The following is a 17,495-nucleotide window of genomic DNA, read 5'->3' on the forward strand; positions in this document are numbered from 1 at the left end:
TAGTTTTGGGTTAATTTGGTATTACAAATTATTATTGAAAAATGAACAAAGATGTAAGATTTATTACTACATTATCATATAATGATGCAACAGGTTAAATAAAATGATATTGCTTATCAACTACTACTAAAAAAGCATTTTTTTTCAAAATTAAAAACATTGCAAAAATTCTTGATTTTCAGTACTTGTTTAATACTACCAGATGACCAGTAGGTGTTATCAATAATCAATTACGGTTAACCTTTTTTGTTTCAGGAATTCCCTTTCAGAACCTCTTGACCTCATAAAACCTACTTATAATCAATTTTAGTGTTATTATAATGTGATATTTTGTTTAGTTTATTATACATTATTTTTTATTTTTATATTTTAGTTTTTTGCGTGTTTGTGTAAATGGTTAAAAGGTATACATTCTATCTTTTCTAGAAAATTGTTAGTCATTGGTTTTTAGTTTTAAATTTACTTTTCATTAAACATATTTTTTTTCTCCAGTTTGTTTATATTTAGTACTTAATTTTTATTTATTTTGTAAGTCTAAATTCTGTAATTTGATAATTAACTTTTGGTAGGTAACACTTTGAAATAAAATTTTCATTTATCACAGATCTCCATCTGTGGGTTGCCATTTGATGTTACCTGCATAAGGCACTGACATTGAATGTGACAAAAATATTTAGATAGACAAGTTTTTCATGTTTTCCAACTTGCTAGTTATAGATAGGTATTGTTATTATTATTTGTCACAACAAATTTTGCTTATCAAGAATACAGGGTAGTTTTGAGATTTCCTATTACCCAAAGTTTCTTTTTGTTTTGCAAAGATTTTACAATTTATTTATTTTTTTCCTTTGATAATTTACTGAGTTTTATATTGTTTCATTATATTTTGTCAGTGCTATAACCTGTGTTTTTTTTGTGATATATTTATTTAGTATTTTTTTGTTTTACTTTGAAAATCAAAACCATTATGTTACCAAAAAAATGCATTTGAATCCTCTAATTGATAGGGAGGTTCTTCTAAGTTTTCATAATTAAAGACTATCTAATGGTAGAATTGCACAGTCCACTGTAAAAAAAAATATCAAACTAGTTTTGATTGTGAAGAAACACTGAATCCATGAAATCTCAATCTTTTTTTTTCAGGTTTAGGTGTAGAAATTATATTGATATTATTTCTCAAAAAGTCTTAAACAAAATTGAAACAGTGTTTGAATTCAATTTCCATTCCTGTGTGAGATGTAAATTCTTATGTTTGAAAATAAGATTTGTTTTCTGAGCCTAATCAGAAAAAAAAGAAATTATTAAATCTGTTCATGCAAAAATTATGTGAGAAAAGTTACCGATTACTGAGTTTTCAAATACCTAAAACTAAATTATGTGGTTTGGTGGCCATTGTTGGTCTATTTTTAAGTACAGGTCTATTGGAATACATTTGTATAAGTATAAACTATGATTTATGAATAATTGCTTGCCGCTGTAGTAGTGTTCTAGTCACATGATATAGATATAATATTTTATTTATATGTAACTTGTTTCTTTGTTAAAAACTGAAAAATTTGTTAAAAAAATTTGAATATTGTTTTGGATAAGATACCTAAATCGAGTACCCGTGGGAAACAGAAATAGGTCATTTATTTTCCGTGGGAAACAGAAATAGGTCATTTATTGATTTTTAAACTACATTTTGTAAAATGAACAAGAATTAGTTGAAATCCAGTGAAATCCAGTTTTATTTCGAAGAAGCTTTTGTCAAAAGTTGTCTTCCCATGGTAAGTTATAAGAGTCTTGGGAGTATAAAATTAATCTATATTTCTTGTGAACAGCAAGGAAAATTATAAAGATATGTTCCAAATGACATTTAACAAAATATTCTGAAATGCTTGAGAACAACTTTTTAAAACATTTTAAAATTACTCTTTTCACTTTATATTCATGTCATACATTCCATGAACCTAATATAAAAAATAATGAAAGACATCTCATGGGCAATATACTGTGGTTTCATTTATTTTTATGGGTACCAATTTTTCATGGTTTAAGGAAAACTTACATGTTGGTGGATATTGAATTTATTGGCTCTGACGAAGTCTGCATACAAGCCTGTAGGATATTTGTCATTCGTTGAACACTTAATTTCGTGGTTCACCTATACCAAAGAATTAAGAGGTTTTGATTTAATTCAATTTTATCAATTCTTATAGTTGCCAGGATGTTTGAATAATATAAAACTACAACAAAAATCATACATGTACTTAATGCATTCCTTAATCATGTTACTCATTTTAATTTTCAGTATGTCATAACAAATTTATTCATTTCATAGACTCTGTGGATTCATAATTATTTGTTGGATACCAATTTTCGTGGATTTTGTGGGTAACCTGCGAACCATGAATTTTAATGTCTAACCAATTACCACTGGCAGATCTAGAAATTTTTATAAGTGGGGGGCCCACTGACTGCCTAAGGGGGGCCCACTCCAGTCACGCTTCAGTAATTCCCCTATATAAGCAACCAAATTTTTCCCAAAAAGGAGGGGCCCGGACCCCATGGCCCCCCTTAAATCTGCTCTGATTACAAATATTATATAGAAATGAATGCAGGCTTTGGCAAAACCATGAAATCAAATATTCATGTAAAATTAGAATTTTCCTCAATCCACAGAAATTGGTACCCACTTTATATTTATATAACTGAATCCACAGTACTATATGTGGTGTGTACTAATTATACACAAGTACTAATTATACACAAGAGATTGTAGGAACAAAGCATCATGGCAAGATCAGAACAATTTAAAAAATTACCAAATGAATTTTACAATTTGATATGTTAGTTTGTTTGTTTGTTTCTATGTTATTGTTTATTGCAAGCAGAAAAACCTTGTTATTTATTTTTGTTTTTAGCTATGAATTGTGATTTATTTTACATGTTGAGCGTATTGAGCTCATATTGTCATTTATATAATTACATGCACAAAAAACAATCAAAAAAGATTTTTTGTTTCTTTTTATAAAATTAAATCATTTTGCTAAAGGATATGCAAATTCTTGCCTGTAGATCAATAACAGATGATGTGCATACAAAGGACAGACACACTAAGTTCCAAAATCCTCACATACAAAGAAGAGGCTTCCTATACAAATGGATATTCAGACTCCTTCTCTATGTGCCTGTCCCAAGTCAGTTGTTGTCGTATTTTGCTATGTTACATATTAGTTTTTCATTCAAAATTTTGTACATTAATTAGGCGGTTAGTTTTCTTGTTTGAATTGTTTTACATTTGTCATTTCGGGAATTTTATAGCTGACTATGGAGTGTGGGCTCTGCTCGTGGTTGAAGGCCGTATGGTGACCTATTAGTTGGTTATTTCTGCGTCATTTGGTCTCTTGTGAAGAGTTGTCTCATTGGCAATCATACAACAATTTTTTTAAATCATGTTGAAAAACAAACTGACAATACCATAGCAAAAAAACAAAAAAAAACATAATCAACGGTACACAAAACACAACTTGGAAAACAGAGCAACATGAACTGTAATGGTGTCCACACTGTTAAAAGTGTTCATTATAATGTTTTCCACTGTAATGCTGTCCACTGTAATGGTGTTTGCTGTAATGGTGTTTGCTGTAAAAGTGTTCACTATAATGGTTTCTACTGTAGTACTGTCCACTGTCATATTGTCTGCTGTAATTGATTTCAGTCATAGTGGCCACAGTAGTTCTGCCCACTGTAATTGTGTCCACTGTCATATTGTCTATTGTAATGGTTTCCACTGCAATAGTTTCCACTGTCATAATTTCTGTTGTAAAAGTGTTCACTAATGGTGTCCAATGAAATGGTTTCTACTGTCATAGTGTCTACTGTAAAGCTGTCCACTTTAATAGTGTCTACTGTAATGCTGTCCACTCTAATAGTGTCTACTGTAATGCTGTCCACTCTAATAGTGTCTACTGTAATGGTTTCCACTGGTATAATGCCCATTGTTATAGTGTCTACTGTAATGGTTTCCACTGGTATAATGCCCATTGTTATAGTGTCTACTGTAATGGTTTCCACTGGTATAATGCCCATTGTTATAGTGTCTTCTGTAATGGTTTCCACTGGTATAATGCCCATTGTTATAGTGTCTACTGTAATGGTTTCCACTGGTATAATGCCCATTGTTATAGTGTCTACTGTAATGGTTTCCACTGGTATAATGCCCATTGTTATAGTGTCTACTGTAATGGTTTCCACTGGTATGCCCATTGTTATAGTGTCTACTGTAATGGTTTCCACTGGTATAATGCCCATTGTTATAGTGTCTACTGTAATGGTTTCCACTGGTATAATGCCCATTGTTATAGTGTCTACTGTAATGGTTTCCACTGGTATAATGCCCATTGTTATAGTGTCTACTGTAATGGTTTCCACTGGTATAATGCCCATTGTTATAGTGTCTACTGTAATGGTTTCCACTGGTATAATGCCCATTGTTATAGTGTCTACTGTAATGGTTTCCACTGGTATAATGCCCATTGTTATAGTGTCTACTGTAATGGTTTCCACTGGTATAATGCCCATTGTTATAGTGTCTACTGTAATGGTTTCCACTGGTATAATGCCCATTGTTATAGTGTCTACTGTAATGGTTTCCACTGTTATAATGCCCATTGTTATAGTGTCTACTGTAATGGTTTCCACTGGTATAATGCCCATTGTTATAGTGTCTACTGTAATGGTTTCCACTGGTATAATGCCCATTGTTATAGTGTCTACTGTAATGGTTTCCACTGTTATAATGCCCATTGTTATAGTGTCTACTGTAATGGTTTCCACTGGTATAATGCCCATTGTTATAGTGTCTACTGTAATGGTTTCCACTGGTATAATGCCCATTGTTATAGTGTCTACTGTAATGGTTTCCACTGTTATAATGCCCATTGTTATAGTGTCTACTGTAATGGTTTCCACTGGTATAATGCCCATTGTTATAGTGTCTACTGTAATGGTTTCCACTGGTATAATGCCCATTGTTATAGTGTCTACTGTAATGGTTTCCACTGGTATAATGCCCATTGTTATAGTGTCTACTGTAATGCTGTCCACTCTAATAGTGTCTACTGTAATGCTGTCCACTCTAATAGTGTCTACTGTAATGGTTTCCACTGGTATAATGCCCATTGTTATAGTGTCTACTGTAATGGTTTCCACTGGTATAATGCCCATTGTTATAGTGTCTACTGTAATGGTTTCCACTGGTATAATGCCCATTGTTATAGTGTCTTCTGTAATGGTTTCCACTGGTATAATGCCCATTGTTATAGTGTCTACTGTAATGGTTTCCACTGGTATAATGCCCATTGTTATAGTGTCTACTGTAATGGTTTCCACTGGTATAATGCCCATTGTTATAGTGTCTACTGTAATGGTTTCCACTGGTATGCCCATTGTTATAGTGTCTACTGTAATGGTTTCCACTGGTATAATGCCCATTGTTATAGTGTCTACTGTAATGGTTTCCACTGGTATAATGCCCATTGTTATAGTGTCTACTGTAATGGTTTCCACTGGTATAATGCCCATTGTTATAGTGTCTACTGTAATGGTTTCCACTGGTATAATGCCCATTGTTATAGTGTCTACTGTAATGGTTTCCACTGGTATAATGCCCATTGTTATAGTGTCTACTGTAATGGTTTCCACTGGTATAATGCCCATTGTTATAGTGTCTACTGTAATGGTTTCCACTGGTATAATGCCCATTGTTATAGTGTCTACTGTAATGGTTTCCACTGGTATAATGCCCATTGTTATAGTGTCTACTGTAATGGTTTCCACTGTTATAATGCCCATTGTTATAGTGTCTACTGTAATGGTTTCCACTGGTATAATGCCCATTGTTATAGTGTCTACTGTAATGGTTTCCACTGGTATAATGCCCATTGTTATAGTGTCTACTGTAATGGTTTCCACTGTTATAATGCCCATTGTTATAGTGTCTACTGTAATGGTTTCCACTGGTATAATGCCCATTGTTATAGTGTCTACTGTAATGGTTTCCACTGGTATAATGCCCATTGTTATAGTGTCTACTGTAATGGTTTCCACTGGTATAATGCCCATTGTTATAGTGTCTACTGTAATGGTTTCCACTGTTATAATGCCCATTGTTATAGTGTCTACTGTTATGATGTTTGTTAAAAAAGTGTTCTAAAGGTTTAATCCACTGTAATATTGTGTGCTGTTATGGTTTCCACTGTTATACTGTCCATTGTAATAGTGTCCACTTTAATATTGTTTACTGTAAATGATTTCTACTGTTATACTGTCCATTGTAATAGTGTCTACTATAACACTGTCCACTGTGTCTATTGTTATGCTGTCCACTGAAATAGTATTTGCTAAAAAAGTTTTGTCCACTGTAATATTGTTTACTGTCTCTACTGTAATACTGTCTGCGGTGTCTTTTGTTATACTGTCCAATGTGTCTATTGTAATGATGTCTACTGAAAATACTGTCCACTGTGTCTATTATAATGCTGTTCACTGTAAATATGTTTGCTTAAAAAGTGTTCACTTAAGGTTGTGTCCACTGAAATAGTGTCTTCTGTTATGGTTTCCACTGTCATACTGTTTAATGTGTCTTTTTCAATGTCTCTACTGTAATACTGTCCACTATGTCTATTTTAATGATGTCCACTGTTATGGTGTTTGTTAAAAAATGTTCTTTAAAGGTTTTGTCCACTGTAATAGTGCCTACTATAATAGTGTCCACTGTAATGGTGTCTACTGTAATACTGTCCACTGTGTCTATTGTAATGCTGTCCACTGTCATGGTGTTTGATAAAATAGTGTTCTCTAAAGGTTTTGTCCACTGTCAAAGTGTCTATTGTAATGGTTTCCACTTTTATACAGTCCATTATTATAGTGTCTACTGTTATGATGTTTATACTGTTCACTGTGTCTAATGTAATGCTGTTTGTTAAAAAAAGTGCTCTCTAAAGGTTGTGTCCACTGTCCATTGTAATAGTGTCCACTGTAATATTGTTTACTATAATAATTTCCACTGTTATACTGTCCATCCTTATAGTGTCTACTATAACACTGTCCACTGTGTCTATTGTAATGCTGTCCACTGTAATGGTGTTTGCTTTAAATGTGTTCTCTATAGGTTTTGTCCACTGTAATAGTGTCTACTGTGTTGGTGTTCACGGTAGATTTGTGTAAACCTTAACATTGCAAAAATTGGAAACCTGGATGCTTCCTACCTATAATCTTTAATGGTTATGCGACTGCTCATAAAAACTGCATAACATTTTCGTCATTGAATTTCTGACAAGAGAGTAAAAGGATAAAAGGATAAACTTATTTGGTATATGGGATTCTTACAAGGTCGGCATGTCCATCATGTAGAGTTCACCTGACCTTGACCTCCTTTCGTGGATCAGTGATCTAGGTAAGTTATGTGAATAGGTTCGTTATTCAGAATTTACAAGCAGCAAGTCCATCATCCTTTGTGTATAGGATGATTATTAAGTTTTAATGTCAGTTAGGCTGGTATCAGCTGACCTTGACTTCATTGTCATGCTTTATTGGTCAATGTTCAGTTTCCTTGTTTAGGTTTGGTTAAGTAAGCAACTTTTAATTTTTTAATTTTTTTAATTTTTGTCGAGCCTGCAACTTTTGTTGCAGAAAGCTCGACATAGGGATAGTGATTCTACGGGGGCGGCGTTATAACTTCTTATAAGCTTTATATTTTAGAAGGTGGAAGACCTGGATGCTTCATACTTTGTATATAGATGCGTTACAAAGTTTCCGTCAGTCATGTGACCAATGTCCTTGACCTCATTTTCATGGTTCAGTGACTACTTGAAAAAAAAAGAAGATTTTTTTGTAATGTTAAATTCTTTCTTATTATAAGTAATAGGAAAACTGTATTTGGTATGTGCGTACCTTGCAACGTCCTCATGGCCGTCAGACAGTTTTTACTTGACCTCGACCTCATGGATCAGTGAACACAGTTAAGTTTTGGTGGTCAAGTCCATATCTCAGATACTATAAGCAATAGGTCTTGTATATTGGGTGTATGGAAGGACTGTAAGGTGTACATGTCCAACTGGCAGGCGTCATCTGACCTTGACCTCATTTTCATAGTTCAGTGGTTATAGTTAAGTTTTAGTGTTTTGGTCTTTTTTAATACGCCCGTCAAAATTTTGACAGGACGTATTATGTTATACAAATGTCCGGTGTCCGTCCGTCCGTCTGTCCGGCGTAAAAATGTCGCACCGTAACTTAAAACGACTTCTCCAGATTTCATGAAACTTATTATAGTTGGTTCTTATGATGGTCAAATGATCTGTATACTTTTTGTTGAAAATAAGATTAAAACTTTTTGAGTTACGGCACTTTGTAACTACAACAGGGGGGTGTTTTTTTCACATGTCGCACCGTATATCAAAAACGATTTTTGATTATTGCTTAGAACTTTACACAATTCTTAGTTATATTAATCTAAAGATCTGTATACTTTTTGGTGATGATTCAAAATTTCATTTTTGAGTTATTGAGTATTTTGTAAAAAAGGGGAAGGGGGTTTTTACATGTCGCCCCGAATCTCAAAAACGATTTATGATTATTGCTTAAAACTTTACACACTTCTTTGTTATATTAATCTAAAAATCTGTATACTTTTTGGTGATGATTCAAAATTTTATTTTTCAGTTATTTAGTATTTTGTAAAAAAGGGGGAGGGTTTTTTTACATGTTGCGCCGTATCTCAAAAACGATTTATGATTATTGCTTAAAACTTTACACACTTCTTTGTTATATTAATCTTAAGATCTGTATACTTTTTGGTTTTGATTCAAAATTTCATTTTAGTGATATTAGGTTTTTTGAAGAAAAAAAAGAGGGGGGTTTCATATGTCCCTCCGTATCTCAAAAACAATATATGGTTATTGCTTAAAACTTTCTCAGAAACTATTTATGATTATTGCATAAAACTTTCACACAATAGGACGGGCGTATCATGCGCTTATGGCGCAGCTGTTTATTCTTATACTATATGCAATAGGTCTTATATATTTGGTGTATGGAAGGATTGTAAGGTGTACATTTCTAGTTTGCAGGTGTCATCTGACCTTGACCTCATTTTCATGGTTCAATGGTCAAAGTTAAATTTTTGAGTTTTTGGTCTTTTTTTCTTATACTGTATGCAATAGGTTAACTATATTTGGTGTATGGAAATATTTTATGATCTATATATTAGTAGCCCAGGTTTTATTTAACCTTGACCTCATTTTCACGGTTCATTGCTCAGTGTTAAGTTTTAATGTTTTGATCTGTTTTTCTTAAGCTATAAGCAGTAGGTCAACTATATTTGTTGTATGGAAGAATTGTTAGCTGTACATGTCTTCCTGAAATGGTTGATTTGACCTTGACCTTAATTTCATGGTTCATTGGTCAATGTTTAGTTTTCTTGGTTAATGTTAAGTTTATGTGACAGTTTTATATTTAGGACTATCAACAAAATATCAATGGTTAGTAAAGAAGGCGAGACATTTCAGTGTGTGCAATCTGGTTTTTATACGCCCGTCAAAATTTTGACGGGACGTATTATGGTATACAAATGTCCGGTGTCCGTCCGTCCGTCCGCCCGTCCGTCCGTCTGTCTGTCTGTCTGTCCGTCCGTCTGTCTGTCCGGCGTAAACATGTCGCACCGTAACTTGAGAACGACTTATCCAAATTTCATGAAACTTAAGATAGTTGTTTCTTATGATGGTCAAATGATCTGTATACTTTTTGGTGAAAATAAGATTAAAACATTTTGAGTTACGGCACTATGTAACTAAAACAGGGGTGTGTTTTTATTCACATGTCGCACCGTATCTAAAAAACGATTCTTGATTATGGCTTAAAACTTTAAACACTTCTTAGTTATATTAATCTTAATATCTGTATACTTTTTGGTGATGATTCAAAATTTTATTTTTGAGTTATTGAGTATTTTGTAAATAAGGGGGAGGGTTTTTTTACATGTCGCAACATATCTCAAAAACGATTTATGATAATTGCTTAAAACTTTACACATGTCTTTGTTATATTAATCTTAAGATCTGTATACTTTTTGGTTTTGATTCAAAATCTTATTTTAGTGATATTTAGTTTTTTGTAAAATAAAAAAAAAGGGTTGGGGGTTTCACATGTCCCGCTGTGTCTCAAAAACAATATATGGTTATTGCTTAAAACTTTCTCAGAAACTGTTTATGATTATTGCATAAAACTTCCACACAAGACGTCGGGCGTATCATGCGCTCATGGCGCAGCTGTTTATTTTAAATTAATATAATAAAAAAAACAAGAGGTACATTTAGTTTAAGTGAGAAAAGGTTTTAAGGAGTACTTCATGGGTAAGTGCATCCTTAAAGTTGTCTGTAGAAGTTTTGTTTGAAATTTCAGGTGGTAATTTATTCCAATCTTTGATTGTTTGGCTGAAGAATGAGAATTTAAAACTGTTTTGCATTGGAGCTGTCTGAATGTTAACTGATGAGTAGATCTTGTTTTGGACTGGCTTTTTATGAGAATATCCTGAGATGGTATTGCAATTTCATTATTTATTACTTTGTGGAACATTTGTAATCTGGTTTTAAGTCTTCGTTCTTGTAGGGTTTGCCAGTTCAGATTTTGAAGCATATCAGATACACTGCTGGTATTGTGGAATCTGTTGCAAGTATATCGTGCAGCTCTTCTTTACACTTGTTCCAGTCTGTATATATTTTCTGATGTGTGTGGTTCCCAAACTGTAAATCAGTATTCAAGTTTTGGTCTTACTGTTGTTTGATATGCTCTTTCCTTCACTAATTTTGAACTAATTTTTAGATTGCGTCTGACGAATGATAAAGATTGATTCGCTTTTGCTGCTGATTGTTGTATATGTTTGTTCCATTTGAGATCTGAAGAGATTGTAATGCCTAGATATTTAACTGATTGTACTTGTTCTAGGATATGACCGTGCATGTTGTAATAAAAGTGTATTTGTTTTTTCTTTGTTGAGACCCTTAAGATGTTACATTTGTCAGGGTGAAATGACATGAGCCAGTCTTGTTCCCATTTTATAGCTGCTTCTATGTCTTCTTGAAGCTTAAGACAATCGTTTTGGCAGGTAATAGGCCGGTAGATAATGCTGTCGTCTGCAAAGAGTCTTATTTGGCTGTGTTTCAGGTAGTCAGGTAAGTCATTAATGTAAATAAGAAAGAGTATTGGTCCTAGTACAGTGCCCTGATAACGCCTGATGTTACTGGAATTTTTTCAGATGTTGTGTTTTTCGAGAAGGACTGTTTTGAGTTCTGTTAGATAAAAATAATTGAATCCAGTTTATAGCCTGATCTGAGATGCCGTAGTGTTTTAATTTGAAAAGTAAGCGTTTGTGTGGAACTTTGTCGAATGCTTTGGCAAAATCCATGATTACTAAGTCAGTTTGTATATTTTTATCGTTGTTTAGAGCTAGTTGGTGTATAAGAGATATTACTTGAGATTCGCATGCTCTATTTGCTCTAAACCCGTGTTGTAGTTCATATAGTATGTTATTTGCTTCAATGTGTTTCATCATATTGCTAGCTAGTATATGTTCATGTAATTTACATGAGATACAGTTAAGTGAGATTGGTCTATAATTACCAGGATGATGTTTGTCTCCTTTTTTAAATACTGGTGTAACGTTTGCATGGTTCCAGTCTGATGGTACTTTGCCTGTCTCAAGAGATTTGTCGAAAAGGATTGTAAGTTTGTCTGAGATTATTTCGATGTTTTCCTTCAGTAGTTTGCCAGCGATAGTATCTGGTCCTGTAGCTTTATTGGTGTTTATGTTTTTTATGAGTTTGTATACACCTTCCAGACTGATGTTAATTAGTTCCATTTTAAGGTATGTACTCGCTTCTTTCGTTGGTATTTCTGTGTTAGTTTCTGATGTGAAAGCAGATTGAAATTGCTGGTTTAATATGTTTTCTTTCTGAGTGGTTTGTATGGAGGGTGCCTTCAATTCTTAAAGATGCAATGTCGGTGTTTTCTTTTCTTTGGCTTTTTATTTAGGAGTACAGCTTTTTAGGTTGTTTGTTGAAGCAATGCTGGTCTGATTCTTTTATATCGATGTCAAAGATCATATTTTCGATGTATGCCCAGTATTTACATGGATCATTGATTATTAGATTATTTTGGTAAAACTTGTAGTAAAACCTTTATCTTACAGACTCTCGATACAAAATCAGTGTAACAAGAGAGACCAGTGGTGGGGTTGGGGAGATGGGGTGACTGCCTAAGGGGGTCGCTCCAGTCACGCTTCAGCGATTCCATATGTAATCAACCATTTTTTTCCACAAAAGGGGGGGCATGAAAAAGCCTCTTAATCCTCCTCTGGAGACATTTCAGTGTTTTCAATCTTGTATTAATGACCATATATACAGAAAGTACTGTATTGTATGTGCATCTAGCTGTTCTGTCTACAATTACATACTAAGGGAGATAACTCAATTCTATGTAATCTTTCACGATCATATTTCTAGCTATACCGAAAATTATTTACATGATGGCTGGATGCAGAATTTTACCTTGAAAATGATAAACTTGGTAGCTCAATCTTATTTCAAAAGAACCAATGTATTTTTTTACAAGCGTTTGATTTAATTTAATCCTAAAATTGTGTTTTAAAATTTTTCTGTAAAAAACGAAAAGTGAATAAATTCAATTAGATAAAAGTGAAATTTCAATTCATATCAACCTTGACGAACACGCCCTTATGCATTGACAAACTATCGAACAAGTTCATTCAGAGATTTAAACACCCTGGTGGCTTTTCATAATAGGTAAATTATATAGAAAATACTTTGTGATAAACGTCAATACATTATGCATGGAGGAAGGTAAAAAGGAAAAAGAACACAAAATACATGTCGGGCAGGGTAACGACATGACCGGGGAGAGTAAAAAAGTTCCCACAGACATGCCGCAATCAAACAACTCTGTTCTGTTGGTGGTTATTGTAGCTTCTGCTGCAATCACTGCAGGAGTTTGGTTCCAGACTCACAAACTAGGAGTGGAAATAACAAATCTTGTTCAGATATTACAAAATGTGGAATCCAGTAGTAAGCATCAACAAACCCAGCAACAATCTCGTCTAGGTAAGTCAGTCCTTTTGTTAAAGTAAAGTCAAATCATAGTGTTATCGTTTGAATCATTCTCAATTTTCAAAAGAAAATGTCAAAGTTCAAATTAATGACATCCGATTAGTATTTCTTATAGTATCATATATTATTAAACGGTGATATTTCGTATTATGTGACATTCATTAAAGGAATAATTCGCGATTTTTCACTTTTCATTTTATTATGTTCATAATACCATAAAACAGCAGCAGAGCAACACAAAACACCTAAAAGACACAACATTACAAAGAAGATTATATCAAGAAATTACAAAAATAGGGGTTCAACACATGAGGACACATTCTATCGTAATTATGATGTTTTCTTAATATGAAGTCAGTTGTGTATGATATAGAATGCAACAATCGAAAGAAATTCAAATAAAAGCACTCTCTTAAAATAATTGCACCCGTTGTTAACTTGTTTTCATTTCTCGCTAATTTATTTCAGTGTTTTACGCTCGCAACAAATACATGACAGCATTTTAACATCTCATTAGATTACCTAGACCCCCTCCCCAATCTACTTTACAGAGGTTAAACTCAATCATAGAGATGTTAAAATCATAATAAAGGTATACATGCTTTAAACCTTTCTGCTAAGCATTCAATTAATGGGGAAATAATATGATTCTGGAAACTACTATTCTGTTCTATAATATTGTTCGGACCTCCATTTGGTTTTTTTTTTTAAAGATTGATCAAAATTTCAATTTAAAAATGGGGGGGTGTCTCATATCGAAGCAATGGTAAACCAATAAATTAAGGAAGATTTGCATTCACCACAGCTTTAATTGATTGGACTGTATACTTCAGACCTCAGACAATTCCTTATACTATTGAACCAGTCATATATAATATATAGGCCTCAGTCTATCAAAGGAGGTAATCAATGATTTGCGATAATGCAAATACTAACTTAAGGATATAAATAAATACCAATGAATTTAAAATACTGAGATCTATTCAATTTAACAAATATGTACTGAATAAGCATTATGTAAATCATTAAATAAAGAAGCATGAATTTATAGTTTTAAACAAGGGAAATAATAATGAAAATTCTGAAATTGATTATACTCGTAGGGGAGACAACTGCATATACACTTTCATATTCAGTCAACGTGCATCACTGTGCATTATCTATAAATTAAGCGGTGAAGAGGAATGATTTTGTTCAATACAATGACTGTACCTATTATAAAAAATAGATCCGAACAACATAATTAAAGGTGCAAATAAGTAAAAAATTAGGGTCCTTTCAAGATAATTGTCTGTGTCTATTGAAAACAAGTTGTGATTGCACTGCGCATTTCAACTTCCTGTAAAATATAGAGTTATTGTCCTTTAAACCTAGTGTGAGGTAGAAGGGCTTAATAAGCTCTCTCTCTTAATTGCAGTGGCGGATCCAGAACTTTTCCTAAAGGGGGGGGGGGGGGGGGGGGGCGCTGACTGACCTAAGGGGGGACCCACTCCAGTCATGCTTCAATGATTCCCTATATAATCAACCAAATTCTTACCACGAAAGGGGGGGGGGGGGGGCGGGCCAGTGGCAGATCCAGAACTTTTCCTAAGGGGGCTGACCTAAGAGGGGGCCCGCTCCAGTCATGCTTCAATGATTCCCTATATAATCAACCAAATTTTTCCTACGAAAGGGGGGCCCAGGCCCCCCAGGCCCCCACCCCCTGGATCCGCCTATGAATTGGTCTACAAAGAGATTTGCTGTGCATGAACATACGTGTTTGTGCGCTAGAATGCAGCGAGAAAAATAATAACCGTTATACCCTGAAAGATAGATAGTCAGAGAACATTATTTACGCTTTTCCAAGGAAATCAACAACTTGTTGGAATAATATTACATTGTGAGATATAAATATCTCTTTTTTTCAAAAGCGCATCAACCATTTATGAAAAAGAGGTGTAATTATCTGAGTTTCTGTAGATTTGACGTTTTAATACTAAGCTAAAACATTTTTTTCATTATTTTAACAGCTGGCGAAGTGTTACCGCGAGATTGTTTTGATATTCAGATGATGGGCGAGGAGGGTTCGGGTGTTTACAAGATTTATCCGGAAGGAATAAAAGGTGGCGTAGATGTGTTTTGTGATATGGAAAATGATAGTGGTGGTTGGTTGGTAAGTATATTGCTAAATGACCAATTCAGTTTACTATGAAAATTTGTTTTCAATGTGAGCAGGGACATATATTATATTCATTAGATATACTGTTCCCAGATGTGAGAAAGAAGTCCGAGATGAAAAGGGATCAATGTGGTAGAACTAAAATACTAATGGACATTCGAAAAAGATTACTAGAAACTTTTATAAGTACTTTTGCATTTAATTTGTGTGTAACAATGTTTTAGATTTTAACGAGAGAAATTTATGTATTACTGAAAAATTATTACACCAGGGTTTTCGATATCACAAACTAGTCAAAACATTTACTAAATTTTATCATCGGTATAAAGACATTATTCGTAAATATAGCTCAACATGCAGACTTTTAATACGTTCAGGTATTTCACATCCAATTTTTTATGGTAATATTCTTTATAAAGCACAAAGGTGTCAGTATTCACCTCAGAAACTTACAAAACCTTTGAATAGACTTATTAAGAAGGGATATAATTACGATACTGTTGTCAAGTCATTAAAGATTGCATATTTTGGCGTTAATAATGAGTCATTGATAAGGTCTTTGCATCGGAACTAAACACATTTATTCTAAAAACAGTTGTTGGCATGACACGGGTTATGTTCTTCTCATATATGTTATGATGGTATGATACTAAACCCCTAACGGGAAGGATTGTGCCTGATGTTCATATGATGAAATCATAATCTTTCAGTCAGTTTAGTTGAAGTCTGGAGCTGGCATGTCAGTTAACTGCTAGTAGTCTGTTGTTATTTATGTATTATTGTCATTTTGTTTATTTTCTTTGGTTACATCTTCTGACATCAGACTCGGATTTCTCTTGAACTGAATTTTAATGTGCGTATTGTTATGCGTTTACTTTAGTACATTGGTTAGAGGTATAGGGGGAGGGTTGAGATCTCACAAACATGTTTAACCCCGCCGCATTTTGCGCCTGTCCCAAGTCAGGAGCCTCTGGCCTTTGTTAGTCTTGTATTATTTTAATTTTAGTTTCTTGTGTACAATTTGGAAATTAGTATGGCGTTCATTATCACTGGACTAGTATATATTTGTTTAGGGGCCAGCTGAAGGACGCCTCCGGGTGCGGGAATTTCTCGCTACATTGAAGACCTGTTGGTGACCCTCGGCTGTTGTTTTTTATTTGGGCGGGTTGTAGTCTCTTTGACACATTCCCATTTCCATTCTCAATTTTATTTTTTTACAGAGTTTGTCTTTAGTGCCGTGTGGAGGCAGTAGAGTTGCCTCCCCGTGCTTCAGGTTTATGCTCTTATAATATACTAGATTATGGAGTGTGTGTCCGAGCGAGAACTGCTCTAATTCATTACTTTAGGAATATTTATCAAAAGTAGTATTTCAATATTCAGCCCCATTCTACTATTTAATACTGATAGCGTTGACATTTTAGCCGAACAAATTTATCCATTTTATATACTTCAATTATTGTATGCTGGTTCATATTCTGGACGCCAATCTTTGATCGTTTATTATATAATTCACTAACAAAACAATTATGAAGCTTAGAAATGGAAATTACTAAATACTAAACTTGTTCAAAGGGTATCCACACGTCTCAATCTTCAAAATCGGTTATCTAAAAATACTATACCATCGCTAACATTTTTAACAATAAAAAACGTGGTTACCCTTCTATCGATAAGTGTCATGCCAAAAAATGACTTACATGTCCCGTCTTTCAACCAACAATACGGTAAGGTCCACGTTTAATGGTCGCACATTTTCTTTAAATTTTGAAACTGATATAACTTGAAAAACAAACAGTATTATTTATTTACTCACATGAAACAAACCGGGGTGTGGTATTCAGTACGTAGGAGAAACTGGACGATATTTATCTAAACGCACTCAAGAACATCTGTATCGTTTTAAAAGACCCAATAAATTCAAAAGTATCATTTACCAACACCTTAAGAAGCACAACCATCCTTTTAAATATTTAGCAGTTCAACCTTTAGAAGTAGTAAATAAGCAGCCTGGTGAATCGCATTCAAAGTTTGTACGATCACGGAAAATAATTGAATTAAATTGGATTAAAAAATTACAGACAGTTTACCCTCTCGGTCTAAATGATAATATCATGGGAATTGGTAATATATCTAGAACCAATTCCGTTAACATTTTGGATATAGTTTCTAAAACT

At 33.7% G+C, this 17,495-nt stretch overlaps 1 protein-coding gene, 1 long non-coding RNA gene and 1 pseudogene across 2 annotated transcripts; 2 read left to right on the top strand and 1 right to left on the bottom strand.

Annotated features, from left to right (window-relative positions):
* The first annotated feature begins 211 nt into the window (after positions 1-211).
* Positions 212-2,146, top strand: LOC139509596 (uncharacterized). The gene is made up of 2 exons (XR_011661755.1): positions 212-1,626; positions 1,658-2,146. It is a non-coding gene; the product is annotated as an uncharacterized lncRNA (long non-coding RNA).
* Positions 2,147-3,940: 1,794 nt separating this feature from the next.
* Positions 3,941-6,820, bottom strand: LOC139509598 (homeobox protein 2-like; annotated as a pseudogene).
* Positions 6,821-12,822: 6,002 nt separating this feature from the next.
* LOC139509597 (techylectin-5A-like) lies at positions 12,823-15,315 on the top strand (the record flags this gene model as incomplete). The annotated part of the gene is made up of 2 exons (XM_071296205.1): positions 12,823-13,157; positions 15,173-15,315. Coding segments are annotated over exons 1-2 (411 nt in total), but the record flags the coding sequence as incomplete, so codon positions are not given.
* Positions 15,316-17,495: the final 2,180 nt, after the last annotated feature.

Source organism: Mytilus edulis, unplaced genomic scaffold (genome assembly GCF_963676685.1).
Source record: "Mytilus edulis unplaced genomic scaffold, xbMytEdul2.2 SCAFFOLD_2123, whole genome shotgun sequence".
In the NCBI taxonomy this organism is placed as follows: Eukaryota; Metazoa; Mollusca; class Bivalvia; order Mytilida; family Mytilidae; genus Mytilus; species Mytilus edulis.